The sequence below is a fragment of the Pteropus vampyrus genome, unplaced genomic scaffold (genome assembly GCF_000151845.1).
Source record: "Pteropus vampyrus isolate Shadow unplaced genomic scaffold, Pvam_2.0 Scaffold415, whole genome shotgun sequence".
NCBI classification, from domain to species: domain Eukaryota; kingdom Metazoa; phylum Chordata; class Mammalia; order Chiroptera; family Pteropodidae; genus Pteropus; species Pteropus vampyrus.
The window spans coordinates 534,820-546,741 of record NW_011889196.1 but is presented as its reverse complement, the minus strand read 5'-3'; the positions used below and the strand labels follow the sequence as shown (position 1 = coordinate 546,741).

General features: G+C 53.1%; 1 protein-coding gene across 1 annotated transcript in view; it reads right to left on the bottom strand.

Moving 5' to 3' along the window:
* Positions 1-11,922, bottom strand: part of GTPBP4 (GTP binding protein 4) — a 19,495-nt gene that overhangs the window by 4,785 nt on the left and 2,788 nt on the right. Inside the window, exons 3-15 of the mRNA XM_011380922.2 lie at positions 11,184-11,287; positions 10,967-11,103; positions 9,594-9,694; positions 8,475-8,567; positions 7,675-7,866; positions 7,532-7,597; positions 5,496-5,585; positions 4,650-4,760; positions 3,232-3,309; positions 2,896-2,947; positions 2,322-2,422; positions 1,080-1,277; positions 4-90 (exon numbers count right to left, since the gene is read on the bottom strand). Of these exons, the coding sequence (XP_011379224.1) occupies positions 4-90; positions 1,080-1,277; positions 2,322-2,422; positions 2,896-2,947; positions 3,232-3,309; positions 4,650-4,760; positions 5,496-5,585; positions 7,532-7,597; positions 7,675-7,866; positions 8,475-8,567; positions 9,594-9,694; positions 10,967-11,103; positions 11,184-11,287 (1,410 nt within the window). The remainder of the gene's footprint in view (positions 1-3; positions 91-1,079; positions 1,278-2,321; positions 2,423-2,895; positions 2,948-3,231; positions 3,310-4,649; positions 4,761-5,495; positions 5,586-7,531; positions 7,598-7,674; positions 7,867-8,474; positions 8,568-9,593; positions 9,695-10,966; positions 11,104-11,183; positions 11,288-11,922) is intronic.

The window sequence follows — 11,922 nt, the reverse complement described above, 5'->3', positions numbered from 1 at the left end:
CACCAGAGAGCACCTCGCACTCACGTTCTCATCACCACCCACGGCGACACCGAGGCTGCGCATCTCATCCTCTAAGGCTTTCCGCTGAACCTGAAAGGCGGGAGAGGACGTTTATTTTAAGCAAAGTCAGTCTGATGAACGTTTAAGGAAACAAAACTCAGGGGAAGATGTGCCTTGTAAATGATCCGTGACACACCTCTCACTCTTTTACGTGGGTTCCTGTTTTTGGGCAGTTCATTCCACGCCACGAGAAATAACGTTTATAGGGTAGTTGTCACGTGCAGCGCAGCGCACACCTCATCCTGGATCCTGCGCAACTCCGAGCGGGTTCCCTGGGTGCGCATGAGGCCACAGAGGCTGAGGTCAGGGGACTGCCAGGGGCACACTGAGGCCAGCATTCCTGCACCTGCTGAGAACCACTCACGCGCCATCGCACAAAAAGTGCCAAGCACAGGCGCACCCGTGAGGGGTCTACAGCGCTGTCCCGCTCCTGCCTGCCTCATTGCAATTTAACTGTCTCGTGCATCATCTTCTTTCTTTGGGGACTTGTCCCCAGCCTTTGCCACACCTGTGGTCTGGTGATGACCACTGGACCTAGCCTTTCCTGCTACCCTGATGAGAATGTGAGAGGAAGACCCTACGGAGACAGAGCTGCGAGCTGGCAAGCCCTCAGACCTCACGGGCCCACCTGCAGCTCACGGTCACAGGAGCCAACAAACTGCCTTCGTGTATACATGAGATCGGGTTTTTTCCATAAATTACAAACATGAGTTCTGATCAATAAAATAGTTTAAGAACGAGAACGTGCTAACCTATGGCTGGAAATCATAAATTCTGATCTTACTTTGCATGACTGCAGAATGGTTGAATCCAAGAGTTCTAAACTTTGAAAATCAACAAAGGCGTGAGAGTCACCATGTAAAAGGTGAACTCAACCAACCTTGAAAGTCAACACACTCCAAGAGAACGGGGCGAGCCCCGCGTGTGGCCACACGGGTGGAGATGCTGCACCAGGCGTGACCGCATGGGGACCCGCACGCAGACAGGCGGGGCACCTCACCAAGAGGCGCGAAACTTGCCTTCTTAGCGGTCCGCGGCATTCTGGGTCCCTGTGTGTCCTTCTCTTTGGACTGCAGAATTTTCAGCTTCTTTTTTTCTCTAATTTCTTTCGCCAGCTGTCGGATCTCCCCCATTTCGTCGTCGTCACTCTCAGGCTCACTGTCGTACTCGCCCGCAGCTGCCCTCAGCTCGTCCTCTTTCTCCAACTCCTCTAGTTTCTTTAAAAAGAGTAACGAACCAAACTGACGATGGACAACTCATAAACAAGCGCAGGACCTTCGCACGGAACCAGGTTCCCCGAGCCATCTGCGCCAGTCTCGTACCAGCGTCCCGGGAGTCTCCCCAAGCTGACGCCGTCCCAAACACAAGCTCGCTGGTGGTGCAGTTAAACAGTGACACGTATATGCATCACGACCCGGCAGCCCACCTGCTACATCACCATTGCTGTGAAAGCATGTGGTGGGAGGCTGGGGAGGGCACCGCCAGGCAGGTCGCAGGCCACCGTGAACCCACACTGAGGACACAGCGTTGCACAGGAAGAGAAGCAAGAAACACAACTGAACAGTTGAAAGCAGAGTAACACGACCTCTCACGCGTGGGAGGCCAGATGCAGGAGGCCACGGGGAAGAGGTGGGGATTAGAAGCTTAAATGCAGGAAGAGCGGCGAGAACGTAAATCAGACCGCAGAGAACTCGGCCTGTCCAAAGCGGGCACCTGGGAACAGAGAGTGGAGGAGGCTGACGCCAAGGCTCCCTCCCCAGACACCAGGAGTCAGAGCGTAAACAACTCCATGTGGGACGGCGGCGGGGACAGAAAACGGAGGTGGACGTGTCTGTTACAAAGTTCTACTTCTCGCAAGGCTTGGCTGAGCAATGATAGGAGGGCGCTACAGGAAGACACACGGTTTTTGTTTTTTAAAGATGAAAGAAACGTGTAGATATTCATGCTAGGAAAAAACAGGAGAGGATCAAAACAGGAGGAAGATGCCACATCCAGCCATAGCCTGTCGACGAGAAGGACCTGTGTGAGGACAGCGCCCACCCACAGGCTTTGCGTCCGAGCCGCAGAGGGCAGGAGAGCAGGTGGCTTGCAGTGTGGAGCCCGGTGAGCAGCGCTGGGGCCTCCGGGACCCCCAGGCAGGAGCGGGGTAACGGAGGCGGGGAGGCTTGGTGGGTATAAAAGGAACGAGGGTGACAGATGCAGGTGAGCCAAAAGTTGGCTTCCACTCCCTAGTGGCCATATCAAGAACAAGTCACACAAACCTTCATGATGTCGGGGTCGATGAAATCGGCAACGTTATGGCCTTCCCAGATCTCAGGTATCTTATCGTATTTCTCGGACAAATTCATTATGTCCCAGTACTCTAAAATTAAAAAAAAAAAGTTACGTCTGTAGCCGTTTTCAACATCTTCAAGCACCACGAGCCAAAACAAGTCATGGCTTATGTGAGTCGCGCCGCCCAGTAAAGACAGCGGAGCATTTGTATCTGACCCTGCGTGAGCGAGGCACGTGCTCATGAACCACTCCAGACGCCGCACGCGACGAAGCGACCCCAGGAGGAGAGGAACATCGAAAGGCGCACTCGAAGCGAAAAGGCACCAACAGCAGCCCGTGGTCAGGATCGACCTGCTCCACATCTGCGTGCTACGGAAGCCGCAGACTGCCCCTCATCCAACAAGACAGCAAACCTCAGGGCGGGGGGCCTGGACCCCGCCAGCACGGGACCTCGCCCCCTAAGGAACTGGCAGGACGCGGGGCAGCAGAGCCCAGCCAGCCCCTCACACTGAGACACTGTGCGACGAGCGTTTCACAGCAGCTATGACACGCGGCCCTTACTCTGAAGATCCAGCACGTAATCGTCTCCCAGTTCCAGTTCAATATCTCGTTCCTGCAACAAAAAACACGACAATCACGGTCGCAGCTTGACCTTGCAGAGCCCCGTCCCTGTGCCATAACCTCTCCGACCTGAAGGCCAACCTTCCCCCGCCACTTCTGGCAGCAGAGCCATCCTAACTCCTGCTGACCCCTGGAGGGACACACCCACGAGGCAGGGACCTTTCACAGCCCTGTCCTCAGAGCTTACAGCGTGGACACCAGGCGCTAAGTCCCCAGCCCTCACGCGCACAGCCCCCGCCCTCCACAAGTGAACTGGTGAGGACGACAGGAACCCACCCTCTTCCTCCGCGGCTCCCCGGTCTCCATTCTCTTCCTGCGTGCCACCACTCCCTCCGGGATGAAAGGGGGCCTCTCCTGAGAAGACAGTATGGAAGTGTTCAAGTAAAACGCCTTGCTGCAGCACAGAAACGAAGCACTAGAAGCAAACTCTCCATCTGCAGAGGAAATGTAAAACCATGCCCAGACCACCGACATGCCAGCAGATGATTAGGGGGATGGCAGAGGGTGTGGAAGTTGGGCAGGCCCCACGAGCCGGCTCTAAAGTTCACTTAGAAGATGTGAACATCACGATTGCTGAGAACATTGACAAAGAAAACCATACGGGAGAACAGAGCAGCTCCCTGAGTAAGAAAGACCTAAACCTGTGACAGATGACGAGCCAGCGGAAAACAGAGCCTAGTACCTACTTCCATCCGCTTCCTGGAACAAAATAAACCTGAAACTTGAGTCAAAGTTGACTCAAAACAGGTAAAATTAAAAAAAAAATTTAAACCATTGAAATACAGAAGAAATATTTCTGGAATGGACAGTAGACATCTCTATGCATGACGCAAAGCCCAGCGGCCATAGAAAAAATACCAACGCGTGCTAATCGTTTAAAAATATATTTTAAGGCTAAAAAAATTCCCCTCAAATCAAGAGGCAAATAACGGGGAAAAAAAAAGTTTTATAGGACATACAAGATTCTGATTTCCTTAATATAAAAATCAGATGTCAATGTGAAGTGAAAAAACTGAAAAGCTCATTAAAAGTGCTCCCTGCACTGGTTGTTGAATACATCACAGCTAAAGCACCTTTGCTTAACTGTGGTGTAACGTGGCACAAAGTTACATGCATTTCAGGTATACAAAGTCAGAATCGGATGCTGGCACACGCGACGTAGTGATCACCACTGCGTCTTTAACCACCTTTAATCGACCAGACTGACAGACACCAACACCCGCCACCAACGGTGCTGGGAGCCATCAGCGCAGTACACCTCGATGGCATTTTCAATGCCACACCTTAAAATTCACTCTACAGATCTATTTTCAAGGAAAAACGAAGAACTGTGTATAAAGATGTCACTTGAGCACTGTCTGTAATGGCAAAAAAAACCCCACAAAATTTAATATATTTGTGTTTGAAATTTTTTAAAAAATATGCTTTTGTAGCAACGATTTTTCCGGAAAAATGAACAAGACTTAACAGTGCCTCTGGTGTAGTGACGAGTAGGTTCTCATACTCATTTGTCACCTTTTGATTTACGTGGCATGTTTCAGTCTGAGAAAGAAACTCAAGGCCACAAGTGAAACCCGTGTGTGTGTGTGTGTGTGTGACTAGACCGGAGGCCCCTGGACGAAGGCACATGCGTGTCCACCATGTTGGCAACGCCACAGTCCCGGGTCTAGGGCTCTCTACAAAGGCCACCTTACCTTGTCATCTCTTTTGTTTGGCACAGCCAAATGCAATCTGTTCAGCACCTCATTCACTTTATTTCCTTTCATTTTGGTTTCAACTCGATGAGCCAAAAGCCTGTCACAAGCCTAAGAAAGTACAAACGTGAGGCACAGAGTCACAAGGCATCCTGTCACACCATCCTGGAGGGACCCAGAACTAGGGTATGTTCCAGAAGTCTGGAACCTGATCCACACTTTTGCTCATTAGTGTCTTCTGGTTGCTAAAAGTCCTAGGGGCTCCCAAGGCCCAGTAAGTCCCCTAGGGCAGACCCAACCCTCCAGGAGGGACGTAACCTCCTTCAAACTCTCCAGAACAGGCAGCACCTGCAGAGCTGCCCGAGCGCTCCCATGTCCCCTCCTGGCCCTGTCTCCCTCCAGTGACCAGCGCTCAGTAGAGGCCCACCCTGGCTCGAGTCACGTCCCACCTCAGGACTTGGGAGCAACTGAGCAGGAGTAAAACCAAATGTATCAGCTGCCTTTTCTTTTTATTTCAGGTAAAAATACCGAAGCGAAAATGTTAGAATCCTGTGACATCCATCAGGACACGCCTCAGGCTGCTCCCACTAACCACTTTTCCTTCCACTTCTGGACAGGATCCAGAGAGACAGGGACACAGGCGGGAAAGAGAGAGAGCCAGCAGTGGGCGCATCGCACAGTGCCGTGTGTTCTCAAGGACCCACCCTCGGCAGGGCGAGTGGGACGAGGACAGGCCCCTGCCAGTGCCACTGCCAATGCTCGTGCTGGCAACAGCTGCAGAGAAGCCTGCGTCCTGCGGCTGATGCGCTAATGCCAAAGGAAGACAGAAAAGCACCCGACACCGACCTCTGTTTTCACTTTAATGACCCCTTCCTCTGTCAAGGTGCTGGTCTCCACCACAGGAAATCCTTCAGCCTGCAAATCCATAAATATTTTCTGGGAATACAAAGAAAAATGACACGCATTATTCCCAGGTCTCTGTAAACAAATCTTACTGCCTCTCCAATGGGCACTGCCGTTTACTTCTTAACTCTTTCAAAAGATGTCTTCCAAAAAGTTTTTTATCTTTCCCCACGTCCTTTGGTGGTTGCTAAAATACAAATAACTGGGAGAATCAACCAGACTACTGCAAGCAAACCAGAAGCTTTCTGGGATATTCTGAGAGATCTTACTCTCCAAAAAGAAACTTGGAAGATCAAGAGATGAATTTTTTTTAAAAGAACGTTTCAAACTGACTTTTTATAACAATCTGGTCTCCGTACCGATGAGAACTCCTTCGAGAACATCACGGAGACGTCTATGTGTCCAGCGCCTTATAAACCGCCACACTCCAAGAGAAGGGACCTCGCCGTGCACCGCCACCAGCCGCGGCCAGGACCGCGACCACGACCAGACACAGGCGACCGGTCTCATCTGTTTAGCTGCCCTGGAAAGGGCCGTTTCCCCACTACAGGGTCCACCCTGCAGGTCAGACCCCTTCCTACAAAGAGCACTGGTCCTAGGGACGCCGGGTTGGAGAACCAGTGCCACCACAGACTGGCAGGGGACCCGAGTAAGACGCTCCCTGCACCTGCCTGAGCACGAGGTGACAGCATCCACATCTGATGGGGTGGCAACCAACATGTAGCTCCAACAGAGCCAGAGCACTGGGAAATACAGGCTCCACGATGGCGCCACCCAGACAACATTGCCACAGCGCTCACTACCCCTTGGGTCCCTGCCCAACGTCACTGTGAACAGCCCGAGGGCGCCGCTGCTACTAGCGCGTCCAGAGAGGTGGCCCCCCCGGCACGCAGCCAGGCGGTAAGGCCGGATTCGAGCCCATGGACCTCAGAGCCCGAGCCTCCACGTGACAGTCCCTTGGCCTTCCTGGTGCCCTACTGTCCCCTCCTCCACCCTCCAGCACTTTTAACCCAAAAAACGGAGATTACTCAAGAGGTACCTGGTCCTCTCTGAGACAAGCGAATCCTAACCAGGCCGCACAGCCCGAGGAAGCTGCAGGGCTGTCTGAAAACCTGAAATGTCATCAAGCCATGAGTGGCGTCCGCATCGCACAGGAGGGCCAGGCAGCAGTGTGCACCTCCTCAAGACCCTCCTCTGCCTTCTGAGTCTGCTCAGGCGATGCTGCCAGACCGAGCACATCATCCCGCCACAGTGGCTCCCAACCTCCAGCGTGCGCCCAGCACCGGGCGCCGCTCAAGCCCGGGCCACTGGGTCACCGGCCCGTGTGACTTGGTGGGCCCTGCCTCTAGGACATGTCACCACGGGAAGGTAATGCCGACGCTGCTGGTCGGGCCATGGCCTGAGAACTCCCGTGCCAGTGCAAAGTCTGTCACGGCGCCTATCCTGGCAGACACCATTGATGGGGCTGCAGTGTCCACTCTGTCTGCAGAACCAGGGCCCCCACCCCTGCCCCCTGGAGGTGCAGCAGACATGACAGGTGCCGATTCTGAGAAGTGTCAGATACCTGTGCATTCACTCCGTCCCCAGCCCACTCCACCAGACTGTGCGGAGGCATGTGGGCAACACAGAGTCCCCTGCCACCCCGAAACTTATTCTGAAAGGACTGCCGTGCCCGACTGCCCGGGGCCTGTGCTGCATGCCCCTTTAGGCCCCAGTGCCAGGACAGCCCCCTCCCATGTGAGCACGTCTCCCAAGGGCTACGTGCGCCAAATGGTCACACGCACGGATGTTTCCAGCCTCTGAACACGCGGCAATCGAGAAGTTTCAGATGCAGCCACTGACACAGTCCTCATAAAGCCAGCTCTGCTAACCCATCAAGGACATGGCCTCAACTGCGACGGGGAAAACCGACGGGCACGACTCTTGCTTCCCAGCTCCATCTGAAACCCGGCAGACAGACTCATGCCGGAGCGACTCACCTGGCTGTCTTCGGGGAGCTCGGCTATCCTCCGCACATCGCACTTGTTGGCCACGACCACGAGAGGCTGGACAAGAACACAGGCAGTGAGGTCGTGGCCGCCTCCCCACAGCAGGCGGGGCTGGGGCACTGCCCGCCACTCACCTTGCCCACGAACAGAGGCCGGATGTTCCGGAAGAGCTCCAGCTGCGCCTGCAGCCCGTGCCCGCACTGCTCGGACACGTCCATCACATACAGCACGGCGGCGCGCAAGTGGGCCAGGGCCGTGATGGCTTGCATCTCGATGGTGTTCCTGTCCTCCAGAGGTTGGTCCAAAATCCCCGGGGTATCTACAACCTGACGTCCAAGCGTCACACTGGCCCACACGGGCTCACACGCCTGCCATCCAGCACAGCCCAGGGCAGGCACGCACCCAAAGCCACCCTGACGAGACCAACTGACAGACGCAGGCCGCACAGAGCCAAGCCACGAAGGAGAGGAGGGGCACGGCCTGCAGAGCTTGTTAGGGAGCCAGCGAGGCACTGAGCCCGTCTGCTCGGCGACGTCACAGAGCAGAGGCCTGGACTCGCTAGCCAGCACGCCCACGGGACAGGCGCTCCTGTGTTGCTTACACAGGTTAAGCTGACCTGTGGGAACAGACTGCTTCATGCTGCTGAAGTTGTTTAGCAAATGCCACTTCTAATGGTGGGTCAGAGATGGTGACGGGGGACTTCCACCAACAGCACCACCATTAACACAATGCAGAGCCTTCCTGGTAGCTGGCTGCCCCCGGGGACCCTAGCAGAGGAATGAGAACCCCCCTTCTGCAACCCCAAGTCTAACCCTCTCCTCGGCCTCCCGACTGGTACACCGACACCCGGACAGACATACTGGGCCCACAGGGCTCAGCCCCACCCTACAAACACCGGGACGTCTGCCATACATTCAGAGGCGAACACTCTCACCTGCCAACGCAGGTACTTATAATCCATGTGTCCGACAAACAGAGACTTGGTCGTAAATGCGTAAGGCTGGACATCCACGTCTGCTCTCGTCACCTGCAACCAATCAAAAAAAAAACGTAGGAATTCTACACCTCACTACCTCTCAAGCAGCATAATCGCAGCTCCACGTTTTGTAAAAGAAACACCGAGGCGAGCCCGCCACCGCTGAACTGCGAGGATAGGTGACAACTCACTGCTCACACCGCGGCTCGGGGAGGATCTAAATCCGGTGTCAGAAAGGCAAGGAGGGCTGTCACCAGGAGGACATGGGCCAGCTGCTCCTGTCACCCCTTAAGCCCAGCGGAACTTCCTTTGATGACAGGAATGGCCTACATCTGCACTGTCCATGTGGGGGCTGCTGGCCACACGCTGCCCGATCTCTCGAAATGTGGTCAGTGTAACTGAGAAACTCATTTTTACGCCATTTCAATGTACTTGATTTCAGTGGCACCATCTTGGCCCCACGGCACGGCTGATAAACGTTAGAAACCTCAGCTAGGGCACTGCACAGCTTCGGTCTGTCACCGTGTCAGCACGGCTTGGGGACGAAATAAAAACCCACAGAGCCTAAAAGCAAAACTGCTCTTGGTAGCAAGTAGCCACACAAACACAATTTGTTTTATTGGCACCTGAGCTGCTGCCAGTTTGAAGTGACGTTTCAAAAGCTGTTTCTACTCTGCTCAGTTCCCTCAAGGTCAGCTGACTGTCCTGAAGCACCATGTCACTTAAGGAGTGCCCTTGGGTCTCGATGAATAAACTCACGCATGTAAAGGGTGGTTTAGCATTCCCACCACGTGGACCAAGCGGTGTATGTGAAAGCTGACAGCGCATTTTCACAAAAATGTACTTAAACATCTTAAATTCTTTAGAAATTTGCACCCAAGAACCAAAAAAATGGTTACTGTGAAAGCAACACGTCTAGGTGCGGATGGACCAACCCTCTCTCGAGAATAGGGGGTTTTGAGCCCATAGTGTTTTACCAACTAGAAACTAGCCAACCCCTCTACCGCACATGGCCGGGACGCAGCACTTTGGCCGCAGGTCCTCAGTCACCTGCGTCACCATTGGAGACAGACCAACCTTATTGATGAAGCTGGATTTGCCAACATTCGGGTACCCACACAGAAGCAGGGTTCTCGTGTTCGGATCAATAGTTGGCAGACGGGACAGATGCTGACGCACTGGGAGAAGTTTAAATTAAACGTGCTTAATTCCACAAGACAAACACAGAAACTCTAACCTGCTTGGCTTCATCCCACTCCAGGCTGGTGGTCGTATGGCCCTCACCCCCACATAAAGCCCTCATCACAACATAAGCGATGAGGAAGACAATGACCCATCATCAGCTGCAGAGTGCCATGGCCTACAGGACAGCAGTGCAAGTCCTACCCTCAGCCCCACCGCATGGTTCCTGCCCCACAGGTCTAGGGTGGGGCCCAAAACACATGACTCAGCAGCATCCACGCAGCTTGACTCAGTGATCTGATCACTTGACTCGGTGTTTTTCCGAATGCGGTTTCATGTAGAAACAGCATTCGGAAAAACACCGAGTCAAGTGATCAGATCACGCCTTATCTTCCTGGCCAGACAGAGGGCCGTCTCCACGTGACAACTCCCCTTAGGCCAGCGTTCCCCAGCCTTTGTGGCACCAGGGACCGGTGCTCCTATAAGAATCTAGTGCCTGACGATCCAAGGAGGAGCTGAGGCGGTGATGCCAGAGCTGGGGAGCAGCTATAAATACAGATGGAGCTTTGCTCGCTCGCCTGCCACTCCCCGCCTGCTGCACAGCCTGGGTCCTAACGGGCCAGGACCTGTACTGGTCTGCATCCCGGGGATTCGGGATCCCTGCTCTGGGAGCCTTGACTGCAGTGCACACAGCACCAGTGATACCACCGGGCCACCCTGAAGACCAAAGAGCTCGTCCAAGACACTGGCACAGCAGCCAAGTTTTGATATCTTGTCGCAAATACACGCATGTGAAAAGTCACTGAAATGTTTCAATAAAACCTATCATGTTAATTCAGAAACTGTCCTATTATATAAAACTATCGGGTGACAAAACTGGAGTGGCTGTTTGATGCTATTATATGTTATAAAAGCTGCATTTAAAAACTAATTAAAGTCAGTGAAAAAAATCAATGATAGATGAAACTATGGATTATTCTACTTTTAAATATATTTTTGGCATTTTCTCCTGGTTTATAATGTATATGCCTTATCTACTAAAAATGATACACAGATTTTCTTGATAGCACTATTAATTTGTAAATACTGTGTTAACTGCTTTTTCAATAACTGACCTATTAAATTTCTTATAGGTTAGGTTGGAAAAACTAACTTGATCCTCTCCTCTCTAAAAAACAAAAACATTTCAAAAATGCATTGTCAACGAGGACCGAGGACCTGAACAGAACACATGCCAGACCACGCTTCTGCTCACGCACCACCCGTACCTTGCTCCAGATACTCCAAACTCTGCTTCTGCCTCCGGATCACGGTGCACATCCGCCCCAGGGCAGCGCGCTTCAGCTGCTTGCAGCGGTACAGGGAGTCCCCATACTTCATGAGCCGCACGTAATCTTTGGCAACACTTAAAGAAATGAAAAGAATCACATAAGTTCCTTTCACTGTTGACAATATAAAATATAACGTATCAAGACAATACCTTACTTGTCCACTAAGTTTTTGGCAATGTTTATCTGTCCCAGAGCCAACTTGTAATGGTCTTTGTCATAGAGGATGTTCATCAAATCCGCATAAAAAGGATGAATGTCCTGTAACAGAAAAGCGAGGGGTCAGTCTGGCAATAGTTTTGTCATCCCTCTGTGTAAATGACACTCAATCATTTCCTGGGGAGACAGCGCACACCACTGCCCCATCCCCAGCTCTCCCTCCTGGCCAATAGCTGTCTGTTCTGAGGACACAGGCAGTCACAGGGAAGCCAACCCGGCTGTCACTTCCACCCACCCAGAGCTGTACCGAGAATGCTCCCTTACCTCTTTACAGCAGCTGTCCTCAGACCCAGACAAGGCCACGTCCCCATCTGTGCATCGGACCCCACCCCTCACACCTCAACGACTGGGCTGCAGTCCTCCCTCTCCACCTGGCCATTCCCATCAGCCTACAACATGCTGTCATTTCCCCCAAAATCTAAAAAGTTGTGACACTCCCTTGAAGCCGCAACCCCTCCTCCCTTTTGCCCGCCTCCTTGGCAATGCCCCAGAGAGGTACCGTGTCCCTCCACCATCCCCGTGAACCCACGCTAGTGGGTTCTAACATGCCATTGGAACAGCTCACACCAATGACCTCCAGCTATCCCTCTATGCCGCAGAGCTCTTCCCACACGACAGCTGGCCAGCCCCTCCTGATGCGTCCACTCCCTGGCATCTGGCCACTCCCCTCTCAGATC